The 18,299-nt window shown below is 37.4% G+C and overlaps 1 protein-coding gene across 7 annotated transcripts in view; it reads right to left on the reverse strand.

Moving 5' to 3' along the window:
- CDK12 (cyclin dependent kinase 12) overlaps positions 1-8,914 on the reverse strand; it is a 95,547-nt gene extending 86,633 nt beyond the window's left edge. For 6 of the 7 annotated variants that reach the window (XM_074224038.1, XM_074224040.1, XM_074224041.1 and 3 more), the window contains exons 1-2: positions 7,730-8,914; positions 1,649-2,536 (exon numbers count right to left, since the gene is read on the reverse strand). In XM_074224038.1, the coding sequence (XP_074080139.1) occupies positions 1,649-2,536; positions 7,730-8,799 (1,958 nt within the window). In that variant the 5' untranslated portion in view covers positions 8,800-8,914. The remainder of the gene's footprint in view (positions 1-1,648; positions 2,537-7,729) is intronic. The other variant, XM_074224043.1, reaches the window with a different exon arrangement.
- Between the last annotated feature and the right edge of the window lie 9,385 nt (positions 8,915-18,299).

Consider the following 18,299-nt stretch of genomic DNA (forward strand, 5'->3'; position numbering starts at 1 on the left):
ATTAATTACCTAGCTGGATGACCTTAGGCAAGTCATTTCACCCAATTGCCTTGCAAACCCTCCCCCCCAACCCCGAATGTATGTTTAATCTATGAGAACCTTGAGCATTTTCAAGTTTCTAAAATTCCAGGCATAGTATTTCTACTGCTGTTACTGTTAAATTCTTGTACATGGCATAAGGGACTACAGTATAGTGGAGAGAGGACTGAAATTATAATTACAAAGACCTGGGTTGAATCCTGCTTCCAATAATTGATAAGCTATGTGATTCTGGGCAAGTAACAACTTCCTCATCTGGAAAAAGAGAGTTGGACTAGACGGATCTCCACAGTTCCTTTTCTAGCTTTAAAGTTAAGATCTTATGGTCATAATTACTGGCTACTACGGAGAGAAGATGACAAGTCATTAAAAAAAATTACTGAGGATTGATACAAATATAAAATGACAAAGTCTATTTTTAAAAGTCACATTTGGGGGGGTGGCTAGGTGGCGCAGTGGATTAAGCACCGGCCCTCGAGTCAGGAGTACCTGGGTTCAAATCTGGTCTCAAACACTTAATAATTACCTAGCTGTGTGGCCTTGGGCAAGCCACTTAACCCCATTTGCCTGGCAAAAAAAAAAACAACAACAACCTAAAAAAAGTCACATTTGGATTAGTTTGGGGATGATTGAAATTACACCTGAACACTTGGAAACTAGCTATCAACATATAATTTAAGATATCTGAAGTTTAAGGATCGAACTGGAAGGTGAAAAATTCACAAGTAGTAATTTTTCTGGGTTCAGAGAAAGAATGTTACAATAAAGGTCCTGGTTCAAGGGAATCAAAGAACCAATGGCAAGAAACAGTAACAAAAATTGCCATAGCACATGTAATAGTTAAAGTTATATTTGCTTGGAAGTGCCTAGAGTCAGTTATGCAGAAGACACTGGAAAACCAATTTCCAAATATCTACCATAAAATCAAATTTATGCTTCAAATGCTATCCTCCCATAACCCCATCTGACTCAATTGTTCTCATTTATGAAGATTCTGGAATTATATTCTATTCCTTACCTGTTAGAAAAAAAATTGGTAAATATATATGTATGTATGTATATGTATATGTGTGTGTGTGTGTGTGTGTGTATATATATATATATATATATTTTTTAAGCTTAAAATAAATAAATGTTTATGAAACCCTTTAGTATATTCTTTCATTTGGACCTTTTAACAACCTTGGTGAGGTAGGTTTTATGGGTATTAACTGCACTTTTATGAATGAGGAAATAAGTAACTTACTCATGATCACAAGCTAGTATAAAATGTAGATGTCTTAATGACTTGAATTTTACCTTTAAGTCACTATATCATGCAGCTTAACCTTAAAAATAGTTTTAACAACTTTTGATTTGGATCAAAAAGTCTTACTGAAAAATGAAATGAGTGATATGGTAGCATGCCTCCTTTATTACCAGAAATTTTTGTAACTAATGGAAATTCTAGATAGATATGCCCTTTTTCAATAAAAGCATAATAATGATGTTAAAAGCAGTGCTGAGATGGACACATCTAAATATAAATCTAAGGAGAATCTATACCTAATACATATATGACATGCAGAACAACAGTGTTAATTTTTAAAAAGATATATAGTAGACTTACCTATCCATATCGTCCTCCCCAAGAAGTAAGGGTGGAAGAGGAAGAGGAGGCAAAGTTGAAGTTTTCAGGTGAGGAATAGCAGCTGTCAAAGACACCTGTGTCTTCATAGAAACCTGTACAAGGGGCTGAGAGTTTGCCTGAGAGGATAGAGCAGATGTCCTTGGGTGAGTAGAAGATGACAAAGTTGGGGTGATAGAATTAGAAATCTGACTAAAAGTTGGTTGCAGAGGTGGCAGAGGTGGTTGATGTGGAACAGCAGGTAATGGAGGTAAAGGTGGAAGGGGAGGCGTCTGAGGTGGAGGGGTGGTGGTTGGTAGAGGGGGTGGAGAAGTAATTGTGGGGAGAGGTGGAAGAGCCTCTTTTTCCACTGTCTCTGATTCCTTTGGAGCCACAATATCTTCTTTCAATGCTATGGATTTAGAGTCCTTTGATCCCTGTGATTTCAAGTCCTTAGTAGAAACAAGATGCTTCTTCTCAGAGTTCTCATCCAATTTTACTTTTCCTGGATCTAAAGATGTTTTAATTTCTGTATTTGGATGTGATAAGTTTACCAGTTCAGTATCTGAAGCAGATTTTTCAGATTTTAAAACTCTAGATAACTTTTTAGACTCAAGGTTTGATTCCTTAGACTCTCCTGAGATGTTTTCTTTTTTAGGCAAAATTACAGGTGACCCCTTCACCTCTTTTCCATCCACTTTTGCAGCAGCTGCTGCAGCTGCCCTCTCCTTCTTCTTTCTGCTGAGCTCAGCTCCCAGACTGGAGTTTAATGGAAGCCTGGTAGGTGAGATACTAGAATGTCGACTGCGTGAACCCGATCGCTTCTTTTTGCTGTGGGAAGATGAATGTCTAGAATATACAGGACTTCTACTTCTGGACTTCACTGATTTCCTGTGGAAAGAAGAGACTAATGGTAAAGATGAATCGTTTACAATCATATTCAAGGAAAACAAGAATTAATAGTTTTGGCATGTGGGAACAAACATTGCTCAAATTAATATTTAGTGTGGTAAAGTAGAAGGGATTTTGCTTCTAGATTCAGAGCTGGGCTCAAACTCTGCCTGTTGTGTATCACCTGTCTGACCTCGGAAAGTCACTTGGACCTCAATTTCTTTTTCTCTTAAGGGGGGGCACAGTTGGCCCCTGAGATTCCTTCTAACTTTTGATTTATGATATACCTTAAAAATAAAGGAGATCAACTGATTCCCAACTGATTCCTATGCTTGTGACTCTTTGTGACCCTATTTGGGGTTTTCTTGGCAAAGAGATGTTTGCCATTTCCCTCTTCAGTTCACTTTACCAATGAGGAAACAGAAGCAAACAGGGGTTTAAATGTTTTGTCCAGGGCCAAACAGTTAGTAAATGTCTAAGGTCAGACTTGTAGACCTGGAATTCTATCCATTTCACTATCTAGCTGTGGGATAAAAGCATACTTAAATCTAATAACATATGTGTAAAAACTCCAGTTGTTAAACAGCATTTTGTCTATGCTTTTTTCATTTTACTTAAGAATAGTTAGTTCTCTATTCACTAGGTTAAGGAAATATAACTCTTGTACTTTTGAAGGGCAATGATAACAACAAAAAGACAAAGATTTAGAATTTTTGGTTTCAAACATTTTTAAAAACTGTGAAAATGTTAGAGATTACTGAAACTATGATCTTCTATAAGAAATATAAATAATTTGCATGTCTCAGATACCCAAATTTTCTGACTAGATAACTGTTTACTTTTCAAACTTCAGTCAAATCCTTTAGGATAAAACAATCGACTTTTTTTTAAATTGGCTTAAATATAACAGGTATTTTCCTACTATATCCAAATGTAAAGAAAATATGAATTTTTTAAAATGCAGAAAAATCCAGAGTGATTGTTTTACAATAAGATTAAACCCAGGATTTATGAGAGAGAGAGAGAGATCGAGATCGACCCTCACCCTTGTCCCCTTTTTAAGATATTCTGATTTATATTATACTTTTCAGGAACTCAGGTCATGTAAGGGCAGGGTACTTTTTTACTTCTAAAAACCCTCCCTCCCTCCCTTCCTTGAAGGAAACTATGAAGAAACAGAAATAAAACTTAACACGGATATAAGAGAAATCTAAATCAAATATGAACTACCACTAATTCCATTTAATTCAAGTGTCTATGAAGTCCTGGAAGAACAGCAAGAAGCACACCTTGCTACAAATCATGCTGGACAAACCACAAATCCTTCCAAAGTCTATTCATATTCATCATCATCATCATCATCATCATCATCATTATCATCTACAGTAATTAGCAAGTTTGCTCCAGAAAATCACTGATAAAAACTTAACTTGGCCATCATATTCCATAGTATTTAACACAAATCCACTGTTAAATTATGCACAAATATTGAAGCAAAATGTTTTTAGGTGGATTTATCAAATGTAGGTATCCTTGAGGAATATTAAGTTCTTCTTACAAATACCTAACTGACAGAAGGGATTTTCTTTATGTCATTATAACAGTGCTAAAATGAAATTCCCTCCTTTTTCCAAGGAAAACTTTGGAAACATTCCAAAAGCTCAACTTCTTTGACACTTGCTGAAGGCTATTCACTATAGCCATATCTTTAGTCTTTCATCAATATAATAGAATTAAGTCAAATTAAGGAAATGCTACATATTAAATATTAGGGCTAATTCTATCAGTTTATCTTAAGTAGGTAGTACTTTACAATTTTCTAATTGTTTTTCACATATTTCATTCAACTTAAATACTAGGTTGTAAATTGTTTAAGAACAGGAACTGTGTCTGTCCTATCTTCCACAATGCTTTCTATATAAGCACTTAAAATGCTTGATGAATAGATTTTCATAACTATTCTATGATACAGACAAGCTAGTTGTTATAATTCCTGTTGCCAGAAAAGGAAATCAAAACCCAGAGATTAAATGACTTAACTCAAATCACACAGTTACTGTGTGAATGAAACTAGGGTTAAACCCAGACTTTGATTCCTAGTTCCATCCCCTATTACACCCCTATGTTTGGTTAGTCATATAGTGAAAGTAACATAGAATACTCAGCATCATAATTATGTTAGATATGAATCCTAGCTCTCTCCACCAAAAAAGGGAGGTCTATTGAAGACTGAAGTGAGGCATTTAAGTCTCTACCTCTCCTCTTTTATGAAAAAGGAAACCTTTAGCTTCTTGGAAAAGCAGCATAGTACAGTGGATTGACTCTGGAATCAGAAGCACTGGGTTCAAATTCTGCCTCTAATGCTTTACTACCTGTGTGATCTTGGAAAAGTTACATAATCTCACTGGATCTGTTTTATCAAATGAAAAATAAGGAGGTTATGGGGCAGCTAGGTGGCACAGTGGATAGAATACCGGCCTTGGGAGTCAGGAGTACCTGGGTTCAAATCTGACCTCAGACACTTAATAATTACCTAGCTAGCTGTGTGGCCTTGGGCAAGCCACTTAACCCCACTGCCTTGAAAAAAAATTATATATATATATATATGAATAAGGAGGTTGAAATAGATGGTATTTGGGGCTCCTTAAATCTATAATAAGAGATTAGTTCAATCTCACCTGAACTTGAAGTATCATTATTATGGTAACAACATAATAATTTCTTTTTTTTTAAAGTTTTTTTTCCCCCAAGGCAATGGGGTTAAGTGGCTTGCCCAAGGCCACACAGCTAGGTAATTATTAAGTGTCTGAGGCTGCACTTGAACTCAGGTACTCCTGACTCCAGGGCCGGTGCTCTATCCACTGTGCCACCTAGCCACCCCCTACGTAGTAATTTCTAATGCAGAATTTCTGGGTTCTTTAATAGTGTTTTCAGTCTAAATTAAATTAAAAAAATATTTGAGTGCCTATTATGCCTGCTTTCTTCTGAAAATGTAAAAAAGGAAAAACACAGGGGCGGCTAGGTGGCACAGTGGATAGAGCACCGGCCCTGGAGTCAGGAGTACCTGGGTTCAAATCCGGCCTCAGACACTTAATAATTACCTGTGTGGCCTTGGACAAGCCACTTAATCCCATTTGCCTTGCAAAAAAAAAACCTAAAAAAAAAAAGGAAAAACACAGAATATGTTTGTGTTCAATCCACTCTGACAAGTATGGATTGAACCATTTAGACTGCCAATGAAATGGAGGAAAAAATGCACTCACATGACAAAACCAAACACTGATGTTCTGTGTAAAGGCAAAGCTCTTTTAGGGAAAAAAAAAACCTACATAAATTAAATAAATATATCAAATTTGCATCCTGTCCTTCAATTAAAAAAAATATATCACTATAAGACAAGCTTCAACAAAGTTGAGGAAACAGAGAATGAGATGGAGTGTTTTCTATCATTATCTAAAACAACTCCGCCCCCCCCCCCCAAAAAATAAACAACAGTTATTGCTGGCACTTCTTCAAATCCAAATCAACATTTATTGAGCACTTATTATACACTAGGAACTCTACCAGGTTTTGAAGGAACAAGACCAAAAATGAAAACAATCTCAGACCCAAGAAGTAGTGGGAGAAAGCAGCATATACACAGAAAAGTTAATTCAAAATGTATACAAAAACACAAAGTAATTCCAGGAGGACTGAAATGGAACTGAACCACATGGATCCTGAAAAGCCATTAAGTGATCATTTAGGAAGTGGTTCTTGTGCTTTGAGCTTTGCATGAAGCTAGAGATTTCAAAAAAAGTCACAGAATGGGATTGAAATGGAGCTTAGAGACTATGTAATACAGATCCCTAATTTTACAGATTAATGAATTTCTGTAGCCCTAAACCCAATGGACTAATGATATTTTTAGAAAACTAGTTAATAACCACTAGAAAATTCTCAATAAAATTTATCCTTATATGCAAACTGTCAATACTCGGTGGAACAAAACCACTAATTCTTTAAAAATTACTTCAGTTCCCTTAAAAAAAGGAGCTATACAGAGTTGGAAAGGATAATTTATAAATCGCCTAGTTAACACCCTTAGAGATTTAGCAAAAATTTCCTTAAGAATGATGCTAGATTCTTCCATGCTCCATTCCTAAGAGTAGCACTGCCACATAGAGGGAGAAAGGTAGTTTAATGTCTCCACTAAATGAATTTTTTAAAATGGAATAGTTAAACATAATTACAGCATGTAAAAGTATGTTTGAGGGCAGCTAGGTGGCGCAGTGGATAGAGCACTGGCCCTGGAGTCAGGAATACCTGAGCTCAAATACGGCCTCAGCCACTTAATAATTGCCTAGCTGTGTGACCTTGGGCAAGTCACTTAACCCCACTGTCTCAAATTTAAAAAAAATTTAACATATGCCTGAAAAAAAGGATGCTGTTTTCTATTCCTTGAAAATAAAACCACAGAGCAATAAAAACTTTTTATAAGTAGTTAATGCCAAGTTTTGAATCTCAAACTCCTAAAGAAAACATCAAGTTAGGCATTAATTCAATCTATTGAAAGGAAAAGACTGGTCACAAGGGAAATTGATAATGTTGGTAAAAAGCCTATTTATCTTGATCATTATTTTCTGCCTTACCAGGCTGTCAAAAGGGAAAGAACTGAAATAAACATTAGCTAGAAGAAAATGGTTTAGATTAACATTAAAAGAGAATGGGGATGATGAACAACAGAATGCTATGTTTGTAAAAGAACCTGCCTAAATATCAAGTTAACAGAAAACATTTTTTTTAAAAATTAAGAATTGGTTGACAATTTCAGGATATCTGGTCCATAATTATAAATATAGCAGATAGTGAATATGGATTTTCCCATAGAGCCTCATACTTTTTTGGTGGAGCCACCTTTGGGAATGGAACAGGTGGTTTTTCACATTGCACCTTACAGATTAAAGTCTCATCAAAGATAGGTATTGGGGCCAACTATGGTCACCAACATGGTAAAAACTACCATGTAAACTTTGTACTTTTGAACTAGGACTGGTAGAGACTAGAAAATTCCAACAGGTAGCCAACAAAAGTTTTTGGTCATCAATGGTCCTGACTACTTACTAAAGTAGCAAAGGCCCTTCAATGCATTCCAGTCCTCCCCCACAACCTATCTTCTCCCGAGTTAAGGAATTGAAAGGAAAGATCACATACCTGGGAAGAGGACTCCGACTCACGGATCTCTTGGTCACAAATGGGCTGCTAGAGCGTCTTCGGCTATATGGACTAGGGGATCGACCACCATACGAACCACTCCCTCTCTCGTAACTGGAAGACCGCCTCCTGTTGTACGGACTCACTGATCTCTGACGTCTACTGTAAGGACTGGGTGAACGTGTGCTGGATTGGTAGGCTGATGGCTCTCTGTAAGGTGGACTGATCGACTGTCTTCGAGAGGACCCACCTGGGCTCTTCTTGTAGGAATCATAGTTGCTGGAGGTATGAGATCTTGGAGGACTAACATCATATTCTTGGCTGTAAGATGCTCCAGAAGGGCTGTCATCCTGTTTAGGGCTGTCAGACCATTTTCTGTGAGGGCTCCTGGATCTCCGTTTGGGGCTATCTACTGATTTGTAGCTTTTGGGTGGGTCTCTTTTCCGATGACTTTTAGAACGGTCTTTGTGTCCAGACTTTAACTCTCGTTCTTTTCGAGTCTTCTCCTTATGGAATTTGGCTGACCTCGACTCCTTGTTACTGCTACTCTTAGATACCAGGGCCTTCCCGTATTCGTCGTTGTCTTCGTTCAGTCGTTTTGAAGTCCCGGATACTCGGTCCTTCGTGGACCCTGACTTACTGGAGACTTCCTGGTTTTTTTCTACCTTCTTTTCCTTCTCTATCTGCTTGGTTTTCAATAGCTCTCTGATGCGTCTGTGCTGATGATGGCGATGTTTGTGGAGCCGGTCACTTCTGTCAGTACCCCGACGATCATCATTCTCTCTCCTCTCCAGCTTGAAGGCCATGTCATCGGAGAAGGTGTCTGAATCCGAGCTGATGTCGTCGTACTCCACCAGGGGCTTGATCATGGTGCTCAGCGGGGCTGCTTCAGGGGCCAGAGAGCCTATGTCTTTGGAGTGCTTGGACTTGTGCCTCTTGTGTTTGGACACAAGTCTGTGCCGCTCTCTGCTGTTGGAGCTGCCGCCGCCACCCAGGGATGATGGATGCATGGCCCCAGAACTCCCTCCACCCCCATCCTTCTTGCTCCCATGTCTCTCTGAATTGGGCATTCCCCTGCCCCTAACTTCAAGAGGGGAGAGGAATCCCCCAGAATTCCCAAAGTCAATCCCCCCCTCCCCCCAACTCACGTCCAGCAAAGAGTCCCCTTCCGAAGAGGGGCGGGGGGGAAGGCGCCCGCCCCGGCCCCCCCCTCCCTCCCTCCACCTCAGTCCCCTCCTACATGAGGCGGCGGAAAGCCCGCCCGGGGAGGGGGACGCAGGAAAAAAAAAAAAAAAGCTCCTCAAAAGCCGGCGAGGCAGAGGCTCCCGCCCCGCAGGGGGTGGGAGAGCCGGGCCCGGCCCCCCGAGCTGTGGGGCCGCCTCGGGCTCCGGGCGGGCCTGTCTGGGAGGGCTGCGCGGGCCCTCCCCCAGCCGGCGGCTAGGCTCGCCCCGAGGCCTCCTGACGCTGGGGGCCCGAAGCCCGGGCGCCCCCCGCTCCCTTTGTCCCTCGTTCCTGGGGAAGTCAGTGCCCGCTCCCCTCGCCTCAGACCTCCCCCACGCACACCCGCTCCCGCACACACACGCTCTCACACTCACACACACTAGCTTAAACCGAAACGGCACTTAGCTGAGGCTGGGGGTGGGGGTGGGAAACGCAGCCCAAACCTCGCGAGAGGAGCGCGGCTCTCGCGAGAGACACACCGGCCTCTGGCCGCTTTTCCCTTCCCTACTTCCTTACTCCCTCCTCTCCGGGCGCAACCAAACTACGCGAGAACCAGTTACACAGGTGACGAACCAGTCATCGACCTCTCGCGAGAATATTGATAACTTTTTTTTTCAATAAAACAAACCTTTATTGGTAAGCTACATTCTGATTTTTTTTTTTAAACAAGACTTTATCGGGAGCTTGCTTAGCTAGCAGCTTCCTTAGTAACCTTACACGGTGTGCTTGACTGCAACTTTACTAATACACTTTCAGGCACCTGAGAAGACCACTACAAGATCTAGCAAGGACTCTTACTCTTATAAAAGTCTAAAATATATTGCCATTATCCCATAGTATCTCTCCCTCAATACCCTTCCCACTTCCAAACTTTTCTTGTTACTGTGGACAGTAACTTCCCTATTTGACTTGCAGTTAAAATATTCTTACAGTTATTATCTCTTCCAATAGAAAGTAAGCACTTTGAGAGAAAGGTTCATCTTTTATGCTTATATTCTCAGTGCTTTGTCCATAGTAAACTCTTTGTCTAGTCACATGGTTTTTAACCTTGGAAAAATGATTACTTAATATTGTATATATAATTTACTTTGTATATGTTATTTACATTGTATATATAATAACTTTATATTACTTTACATTTATCTTATATTTATTGTGTTTAAAGGTGGTTGCCCCATAAAATATAAACTTCTTTTGGTGTTCCTATTACAAGAAAGCTCAGGCAGTTAACCTGTCTGTGAAGGCTTCCCTGATCCACCTCATTTTCCTCTACAAATTATTTTGAATCTACAAGGGATTGATCTGATGAATCAACAAGATTATCAGTTATTAGATATTCACTATGTGACATTCAAAAGTTTCTCCCATTATCTTCTGACACCAACTGATCATTTGACATTTAAAATAACATATGACTGTTAGTAGAGTGTAAAGAGATTGGACTGATATTAAATATGTGAGAGGAAGAGTAAGGAAGAAAGAGTTTAATGCAAAGGTTATGAGAAAGTGAAAGAATGGTGGTGACTGTGACAGAAAGTTTGGAGAAGATGTGGGTTTGGGAGAAAAGATATTAAATTCTATTTTGAATATGTTGTTTGAGATGTCTTCAGATATCTTATCCAGATTAAAAAGCATTTACCATTTACCATTGCAGACTTAGAACTTGAGATACAAATGTAAGCAAAAAAGAAAGCCAGTCTGTCTTTAAAATGATACATGCTTAAAAGCAGAAAATCTGGAAGACAAGGAAATATAATGAAGTCTGGAGAATGAAGGATCACTTGTTATTTTCTCAAAATAGAGATTCCATTAGGAACTCATCAACAGAAGGGAGCCACAGGGCAGGAGATAAGACCAATGAATCATAGTAGGCCCTGAAATGTCTAACAGGCAGTTAGTGATTTGAATATGAAATTCAAGGAGAGGCTATTGCCAAATCAGTTATCACTTTGATTTAAAAGTTCATGAACAATTGCTTATATTATTATTGCAACAGCCTCCTAAGAAGTCTTCCTGCCCCTAAATAATCTTTTCCAGTTTAACCTCTTCTACATAACTGCCAAAGTGATTTCCCTTAAGAACAGATGTTTCACTCAAAAAACTCTAGTGACTGCCTATTGCCTGTAGAATAAAATATAAACTCCCTTTTATCTTTTAAAATCCTTCACAACCTTATCCTAGACTATCTTCCTAGCCTCATTGTATAATACTCCTCATTCTGTACTCTGACTCAACCAAAATGGTTTTCCATCTCTCTCTTCAACCTCACCTAATCTTTCTCTTTGATTAAGATACAGCTCAAGAACTACCTTCTATAAGAAACCATTCTTACTCTCCCCAAATGTTCCTGTTCTCTCTATATATGCCTTGAATTTATTTTATTTATATTCCTCCTACATATGACTAGAAGTCACCTCTTGTCTTTCTGGTTAAAGTGTAATTTACTTGGGAAAAAAGATTATTTCATTCTTACTTACTGTATATCCCATAGTCCCTGAAATACAATAGGCACTTAATAAATTCTCTTTTATTGCCAGATAGATCTATGAAAGAGATTTTAAACATGGAAGTGTGGGAGCTGAACTGACCAAGGGAGAGTAAGGAGAGAGAAATGAATTCAAGACAAAACCTTGTTGAATACCAGCAATTAGGGAATGTCATTTGGATGAGGAGTCAACAAAAGAGACTGAGAAGGATGCTCAGGTAAGTAGTATGAAAACCAGGAGAAAATAGTGTCATGACAACCCAAACTAAAGAAAGAAGGCAGCAGCAGAGAAGGTAGCTAACAGTGTCAAATAAGATGAAAACTGAGAAAAGACTATCAGATTTGGCAATTAAGAATTCACTAAAGAAAGTTGAATTAGGTCAATGATGGAGTCAGAAGTCAGATTGCAATGGTTAAGATAAGAGATAAGGAAGTAGGGAAAGAATGTAGACAACTTTTCCCTAGGAATTTTTCTGAGAAAGGTAATATGGGGGGGAAAAAAGTCTGAATTTATTGAAAGTTTTTTTCTTTTCTTCTTAGGATGAGGAGACTTGGGCTTGTTTCAGGGCAGTAGGGAAGGTACTAATATACAGGGAGAGGCTGAAGATTAAAGAGAAGGGAGGAAGGATAACTGAGGGAAAGAAATGGGATCAAGGGGACATGTAAGATTCACCTTGACAAGGAGAATGGTCATTGAATTATAATAGAATGGAAGGAATGAGAGCAAGATACTATATTTTTGAAATAAAGAGGGGAAAAGAGAAAACTATTGCTCCAGTTTTCTCAGTAAAGTAAGAGAGGCCCTCAGCTGAAGTAGTAGGGGGAAATGGGAAAGGGTATGCTCTAGGAAAGAAGGAGAGGTTCAGAAAAGCAAGTGAGATAGGGAATCAATTAGGAAGGAAAAAAAGGGTTGCTTCCTACACCAAGGACACAATGGAAGTTGAACAATATAAATTTGTAGTACCAATCAGTAGGGTTCTATATCTTCAAGTTCCATCTGGTAGCATGTGAGAGGAAAGGAACCAAATGCAATGGAATACTATTTTGCTTGAAGAAATGACAAAAGGGATTCAGAGAAACCTAAGAAGATTTTTATGAATTGATGCAGTCAAGTGAGCAGAACCAGGAAAACAATTGATTAACAATTTTGAAAGAAAAGAACTCTGATCAATATAATGGCCAATAAAAATTCCATTATGATAAAGAATGCTATATACTTCCTGATAGAGGGGTGATGGATTCAATATGCAGAATAAGATACATTTTAGGACACAGTCAATGTAAGAATTTGTTTAGATTGAGAATGGATATTTGTTACAAAGATTTTGTTTTTCATTTCTTTTTTAATTTGGGAGAGAAAAACTTGTTAATTGAAAAACATTTTTTTTTAAAAAAGAGCAAAGGAAAAGGATGGGATTAATTTAGGAGTACAGTTTGGTAAGGGATGAACTTTGATAAAACAAGCGATATATCAAATAATTTGCTTTCTTAATGAGAGAGACTGGGGTGAGAAGGGAGAGAATTCAGAACTAAAAGCTTTAAAAATGAGTGCTAAAACTTATTTTTACATGTAACCTGGGAAAAATAAAATTAAAATTTTCAAATATTAAAAATTATGCAATATAGACAAAAAAAAAACAGGTAAGCGGAAGCAGAAGAACATTATACACACACACCATCAACAACCCAAGGGTCATGATCAACTATGATGGACTTGTTCATTTCAGCAATACAATAATCAAAGTCAATTTTTAAGGGACTTGCGATGAAAAAGGGACTTCTAGAAAAGGAACTGTGGAATTTAAATGAGGAAAAAGCTTATTATCTTCAATTTTCAAAAGTCTTATGTACATATGTACATACATATGTATTATGTCAAATAATATTTGTGTTATGTATTACATCATTTTGTTATCTTTAATATTTTCTCTCTTCCTTTTGGATCTGATTCTTCTCTTACAACATGTTCAATATTGATCTATGTTTAGCATGGTTACAAATATAAAACCTGCATCAGATAGCTTCCTGTCAGGGGGAGGGGAGAGGGAAGGAAGGAGAGAGAAGAATTATCTCAAAACCTTGCAAAAAAAAAAGATTGGTAAAAACTACCATTGTAGTTGAAAAACAAATAAATATTTTATAAAACAAAAAAAGAAACAAAAAAACCTAAAAGATTAGGGATGGGAAGGAGGAATAGTGACAGCAAAGTAGAGAAAAAAATTAAGTGATGAAGAATTGTAGATTCTGATGATGGCAAAAAAATAAGTTTATGAGGAGTGAGATTTTGAGGGAGTTAGAATAATAAATTAGTGTGTTGATTTTTGGTTTTAGCTTTTTTTTTTTTTGGCAAGGCAATTCCCAAAGTCACACAGCAAGATAATTATCAAATCTGAGGTCAGATTTGAACTCAGATGGTCCTGACTCCAGGGCTGGTGCTCTATCCATTGCATTGCCTAGCTAGTTTTTTTTTAAGGAAGTGGACCACTTATAGAGAATGGTAAGGTCCAGGGCATGACTTTCCCTGTGTGTGCCTAAGGTGGAGTGAAGGAGCTGGAGAGAGTATCCATTTGTATATTGAAATATCCTAATATAAGAACAGAAATTGGCAAGGAATAGACGACAGTGAGTCAGGTGCTGAAATCTCTGAGAAAGGAGGGAAAGTTTTGGGACTGGTAAACAATAATCACCATGTTTTGAATCACGTGGAAAATTTTGATGCAATAACCTTCAAAAAGAGAAAAGGTTACAAGAAGAAACAAGTAATAATGACCAAGGCTGAAAGGAATATAATAGAAAGAGATCGAAGAGGAAGAGAATTTTGCTTCTTTTGGAAAGGGAGATTGTTATTGTTTAATCATTTCAGACTCTCTATGTCCCCATTTGGAGTTTTCTTGACAGAGATACCAGATACAAAGATACCCTGTCCTTCTCTACTTCATTTTATAGAAGAGAAACTGAGGCAATCCAGGCCAAATGACTAGCCTAGGCTTATACAGCTATGAAGTTCTGAGGCTGGATTTGAACTCATGAAGAGTCTTTCTGTTTCTAATGTGCTCTTCTCCAATGTGACACCTAGCAGCCTCATGGAAAAGGAGAGGGCAAAGGCAGTAAAGGTAAGTTTGAAAGCACTCTTATTAGCTCTGATACCTAATCTGGGTTAGAATACTTTTTGATTAAAACAATCAGACCTAAATCAAGGCAACAAGCATTTATTAAGAGCTTACTATTGGGGGCAGCTAGGTGGCACAGTGGATAAAGCACCAGCCCTGGAGTCAGGAGTATCTGGGTTCAAATCCAGTCTCAGGTCTCAGACACTTAATAATTACCTAGCTGTGTGGCCTTGGGCAAGCCACTTAACCCCATTTGCCTTGCAAACTCCCCCCACCACCACCACCAAAAAAGAGCTTACTATTTGCCAGGCATTGGATCCCTAAGCAATTAGTATAAAAGTAAAAAAACTGTCTCAAAATCATTGGAAAGAGATTTTTTTATTGATTTGAGAAGCTGGGACAAGTATGCTGCAAGACAAGTGCTAATCTATGGTTGAAAAGGATGATATTGATAAGAGTTGGTTCTATAGGTATCTCAAAACAAGAAAATCCAGACTAAGCAAAGTAGAAAAAAGATTCAGCTCTTTAATAGAGTAGGCAGAGAGGAAGTAGATAAAAAGAGGTAGGGTTGAGAGGACATGGATTTGAGAACAGAAGGTAGGATTAGCAATAGTTTGTGCCTAGATGGTCAATGATAATAATTATTATTAATAACAAGTAGAAGCTAGCATGCATATAAAGAGGCAGCTAGGTGATTCAGTGGATAGATATGGGATAGAGCAGAGTTCAAATCTGAAACAGATACTTACCAGACGTGTGAACCCAGACAAATCACAGCTTCTGTTTGCTTTAAACCACTAGAGCAGGAAACTACAAACCACTTCAGGATTTTTGCCAAGAAAATTTCATGGATAATAAGTCCACAGGTCCTGATGAATTGGATATGATTGAAAAACAAACATATATATATATATATATATATATATATATATATATATAAAATACTCTATGGTTTGCAAAGCACTTTATAAATATTATCTCATTTGATTCTTACAATGCTCCTAAGGGAAATAGGTGCTATCATTCCTATTTTTACAGATGAGGAAACTGAGGCAGAGAGGTTAAGTGATATGTCCAGGGTCCCACAACTGATGTTTGAAGCATAATTTTAACTCAGATCAGATTCAATACTCTATTCATTATACTAGGTAGAAGGAGTTGACAAGCTAGTAATAATGAAAGGCTAATGATCTATGTGCTTCTTGTGTATGAGGCATGGTTTACTTGGATCTGACCTTCCTGGTAGATTGCACCATCTCACAATTTTTTTTTTATTTTGCAAGGCAATGGGGTTAAGTGGCTTGCCCAAGGCCACACGGCTAGGTAATTATTAAGTGTCTGAGGTCGGATTTGAACCCAGGTACTCCTGACTCCAAGGCCAGTGTTCTATCCACTGCATCACCTAGCTGCCCCCACAAATTTTTTAAATATCTTGATGGTTTTTAAATTTTAATATGCCAGGAGAGTACAATAGTAATTATAAGTTAATATAACCTATTTAAATATAACCTATTTAAATCACTGTATGGAGGAAATACATAGCTGTCCTAAACCTGATTCAAATTACACATTGAAAATTTTTCTTCTTTCTCTTTTCAGGGAGATCCTAGACATGAAAGAAAAAACAAAGTTTTAAGTACTTTCTCCCAAAGCTCTTGAGATGCCCACAGTACCAACTCAACATCCTTCTCAACCACAGATTAGTCCTCTCCTTGCAGCATACTTGCCTTAGCTTCTTAAATCAATAAGAAATCTCTTTCCACTGATTCTAAGAAAGTTTTTTGACTTTTATACTAATTGTTTAAGGACATAGTGCTTGGCACAGTAATTTTTTAATAAATGCTTGTTGACTTGACTCAGCTCTGATTGTTTCACTCAAAAAGTATTCTAATCCAGTTTAGGTATCAAAGTCAAATACTCATTAGAAGACAGGCTTCTCCAGGAATAATACCATTCAGGAATCCCTTGGATTAGAGAAAAGGGGCATAACAATTCAGCTCCTTACTCCCAGTTGTGGGCTATCATCATTAGACATATAAGAACAAAGATCATTCTCAATTGATAATCAAAGGATATGAACAGAGTTCTTAAAAGAATATCATCAACAACTATTTGAAAAAAAGTTCCTAATTACTAATAAGGAAAGAAATGGAAAACAAAACAACTCTATGTTTTACCTCATATAGAATGAATTGACAAAGTTAGCAAAAAAGAAAAATCACAATTGTTAGAGAGATATAAGGTTGAGAATTATTTATTACAGAAGGAACTATACTTAAGAGTTAATAAACTGTGCATACCTTGTGACCTACCTATATCACTACTAGGTATATAATGAAAATGTAGGAAAATATTTATGGTAGCAATTTGTATTATAACAAACTGGAAACAAAGTGGGGCCCTATCTATTGGGGAATGGTGGAACAAATCATACTATATGGATTCAATGAAACAAATCAAGCCACAATAAATGACTGAAAATACAAAGATTTACAGACAGAATCTATGAATATATACATAGTACAGCTAAAATGAGTACAGCATTATAAAAGAAAATTATTGCAAAAGGCTTAAGAACTTTGATCAATGCAATCACTAGCTTTGCCTCTAGAAAACTAGTGCTAAGAGTGATAGACCATGGGTGCAAAACATGACACATATTTCCAGATGTAGCCAAATTACTGGTTTTCTTTATAATAAAGAAGGTTTACATTTTTTTGGCAGGGAGATTTTTGCATGGGACAGGGGAAGAATAGTGTTAAGGATAAAAAGAGAGAGAGAAAGAGAGAGAGAGAGAGAGAGAGAGAGAGAAATAACCATTGATTAAAATCCTCAGAAGGAAGCAGGAAAAAAACTGAGAAGAGGGCAAATGGTCAGGATGGTATTGAAAAATGAAATGTAATACATAATTTAAAAAGAAGCCATACCAAAAAAAAAACTCAGTTTCATATACAGTTTTGTTTTTCTATTTAGTATATAAGAGAAAGGGGATGGCTAGGTGGCGCAGTGGATAGAACATTGGCCCTGGATTCAGGGGGACCTGAGTTCAAAGTCAACCTCAGAAACTGTGTGACCTTGGGCAAGTCACTTAACCCTATTTGCCTTGCAAAAAAAGCAAAAAAAAAGTATATAAGAGAATGCTCATCTCTATTGACATTTTATGAAGTTCATAATTTAAAAAAAGTTTACATTATTTGCCTGAGATCAGAGAATTAGTGACAGAGTTAGAACTATCCTCTTTTCCCCCGTCATATTAGTAAGTATATATATATATATATATATATATATACACACACACACACACACACACACACACACACACACACACACATATCTTTCCACTATATCATATATTCTCACTACTTAACAGATGACTTGCTTTGAATCATCCAGTGAAGAAAGTGAAAAAATCATGACTTCAATGATTTTTCTGTGACTGAAGAAATAGTTGGGAACATTTGGACATAAGAGCAAGGACATTGAGATTAAAAAATAACTGGTTCTATGAAGAATAAACTTTCACTGTAGAAAATACTCCTATTACTAGATCTATGGGTCGTGGAGAGGGGGATTTTGACTTTGTTATTGCTATGGGTAAGTCCTTTTTAAAATGAAACTTGTTTCCATCTGGAAAAGTACTTTCAACTCAGAAATCTGGATCTGGTTGGTTTGCTTTATGTATTCCTTTATTTTTTTGTACACCAAGGTGATGAGTCAGAAGATGTCAATGCTTTCATCAGAAAACTTATATAAT

The sequence above is a fragment of the Macrotis lagotis genome, chromosome 2 (assembly GCF_037893015.1).
Source record: "Macrotis lagotis isolate mMagLag1 chromosome 2, bilby.v1.9.chrom.fasta, whole genome shotgun sequence".
NCBI lineage: Eukaryota > Metazoa > Chordata > Mammalia > Peramelemorphia > Peramelidae > Macrotis > Macrotis lagotis.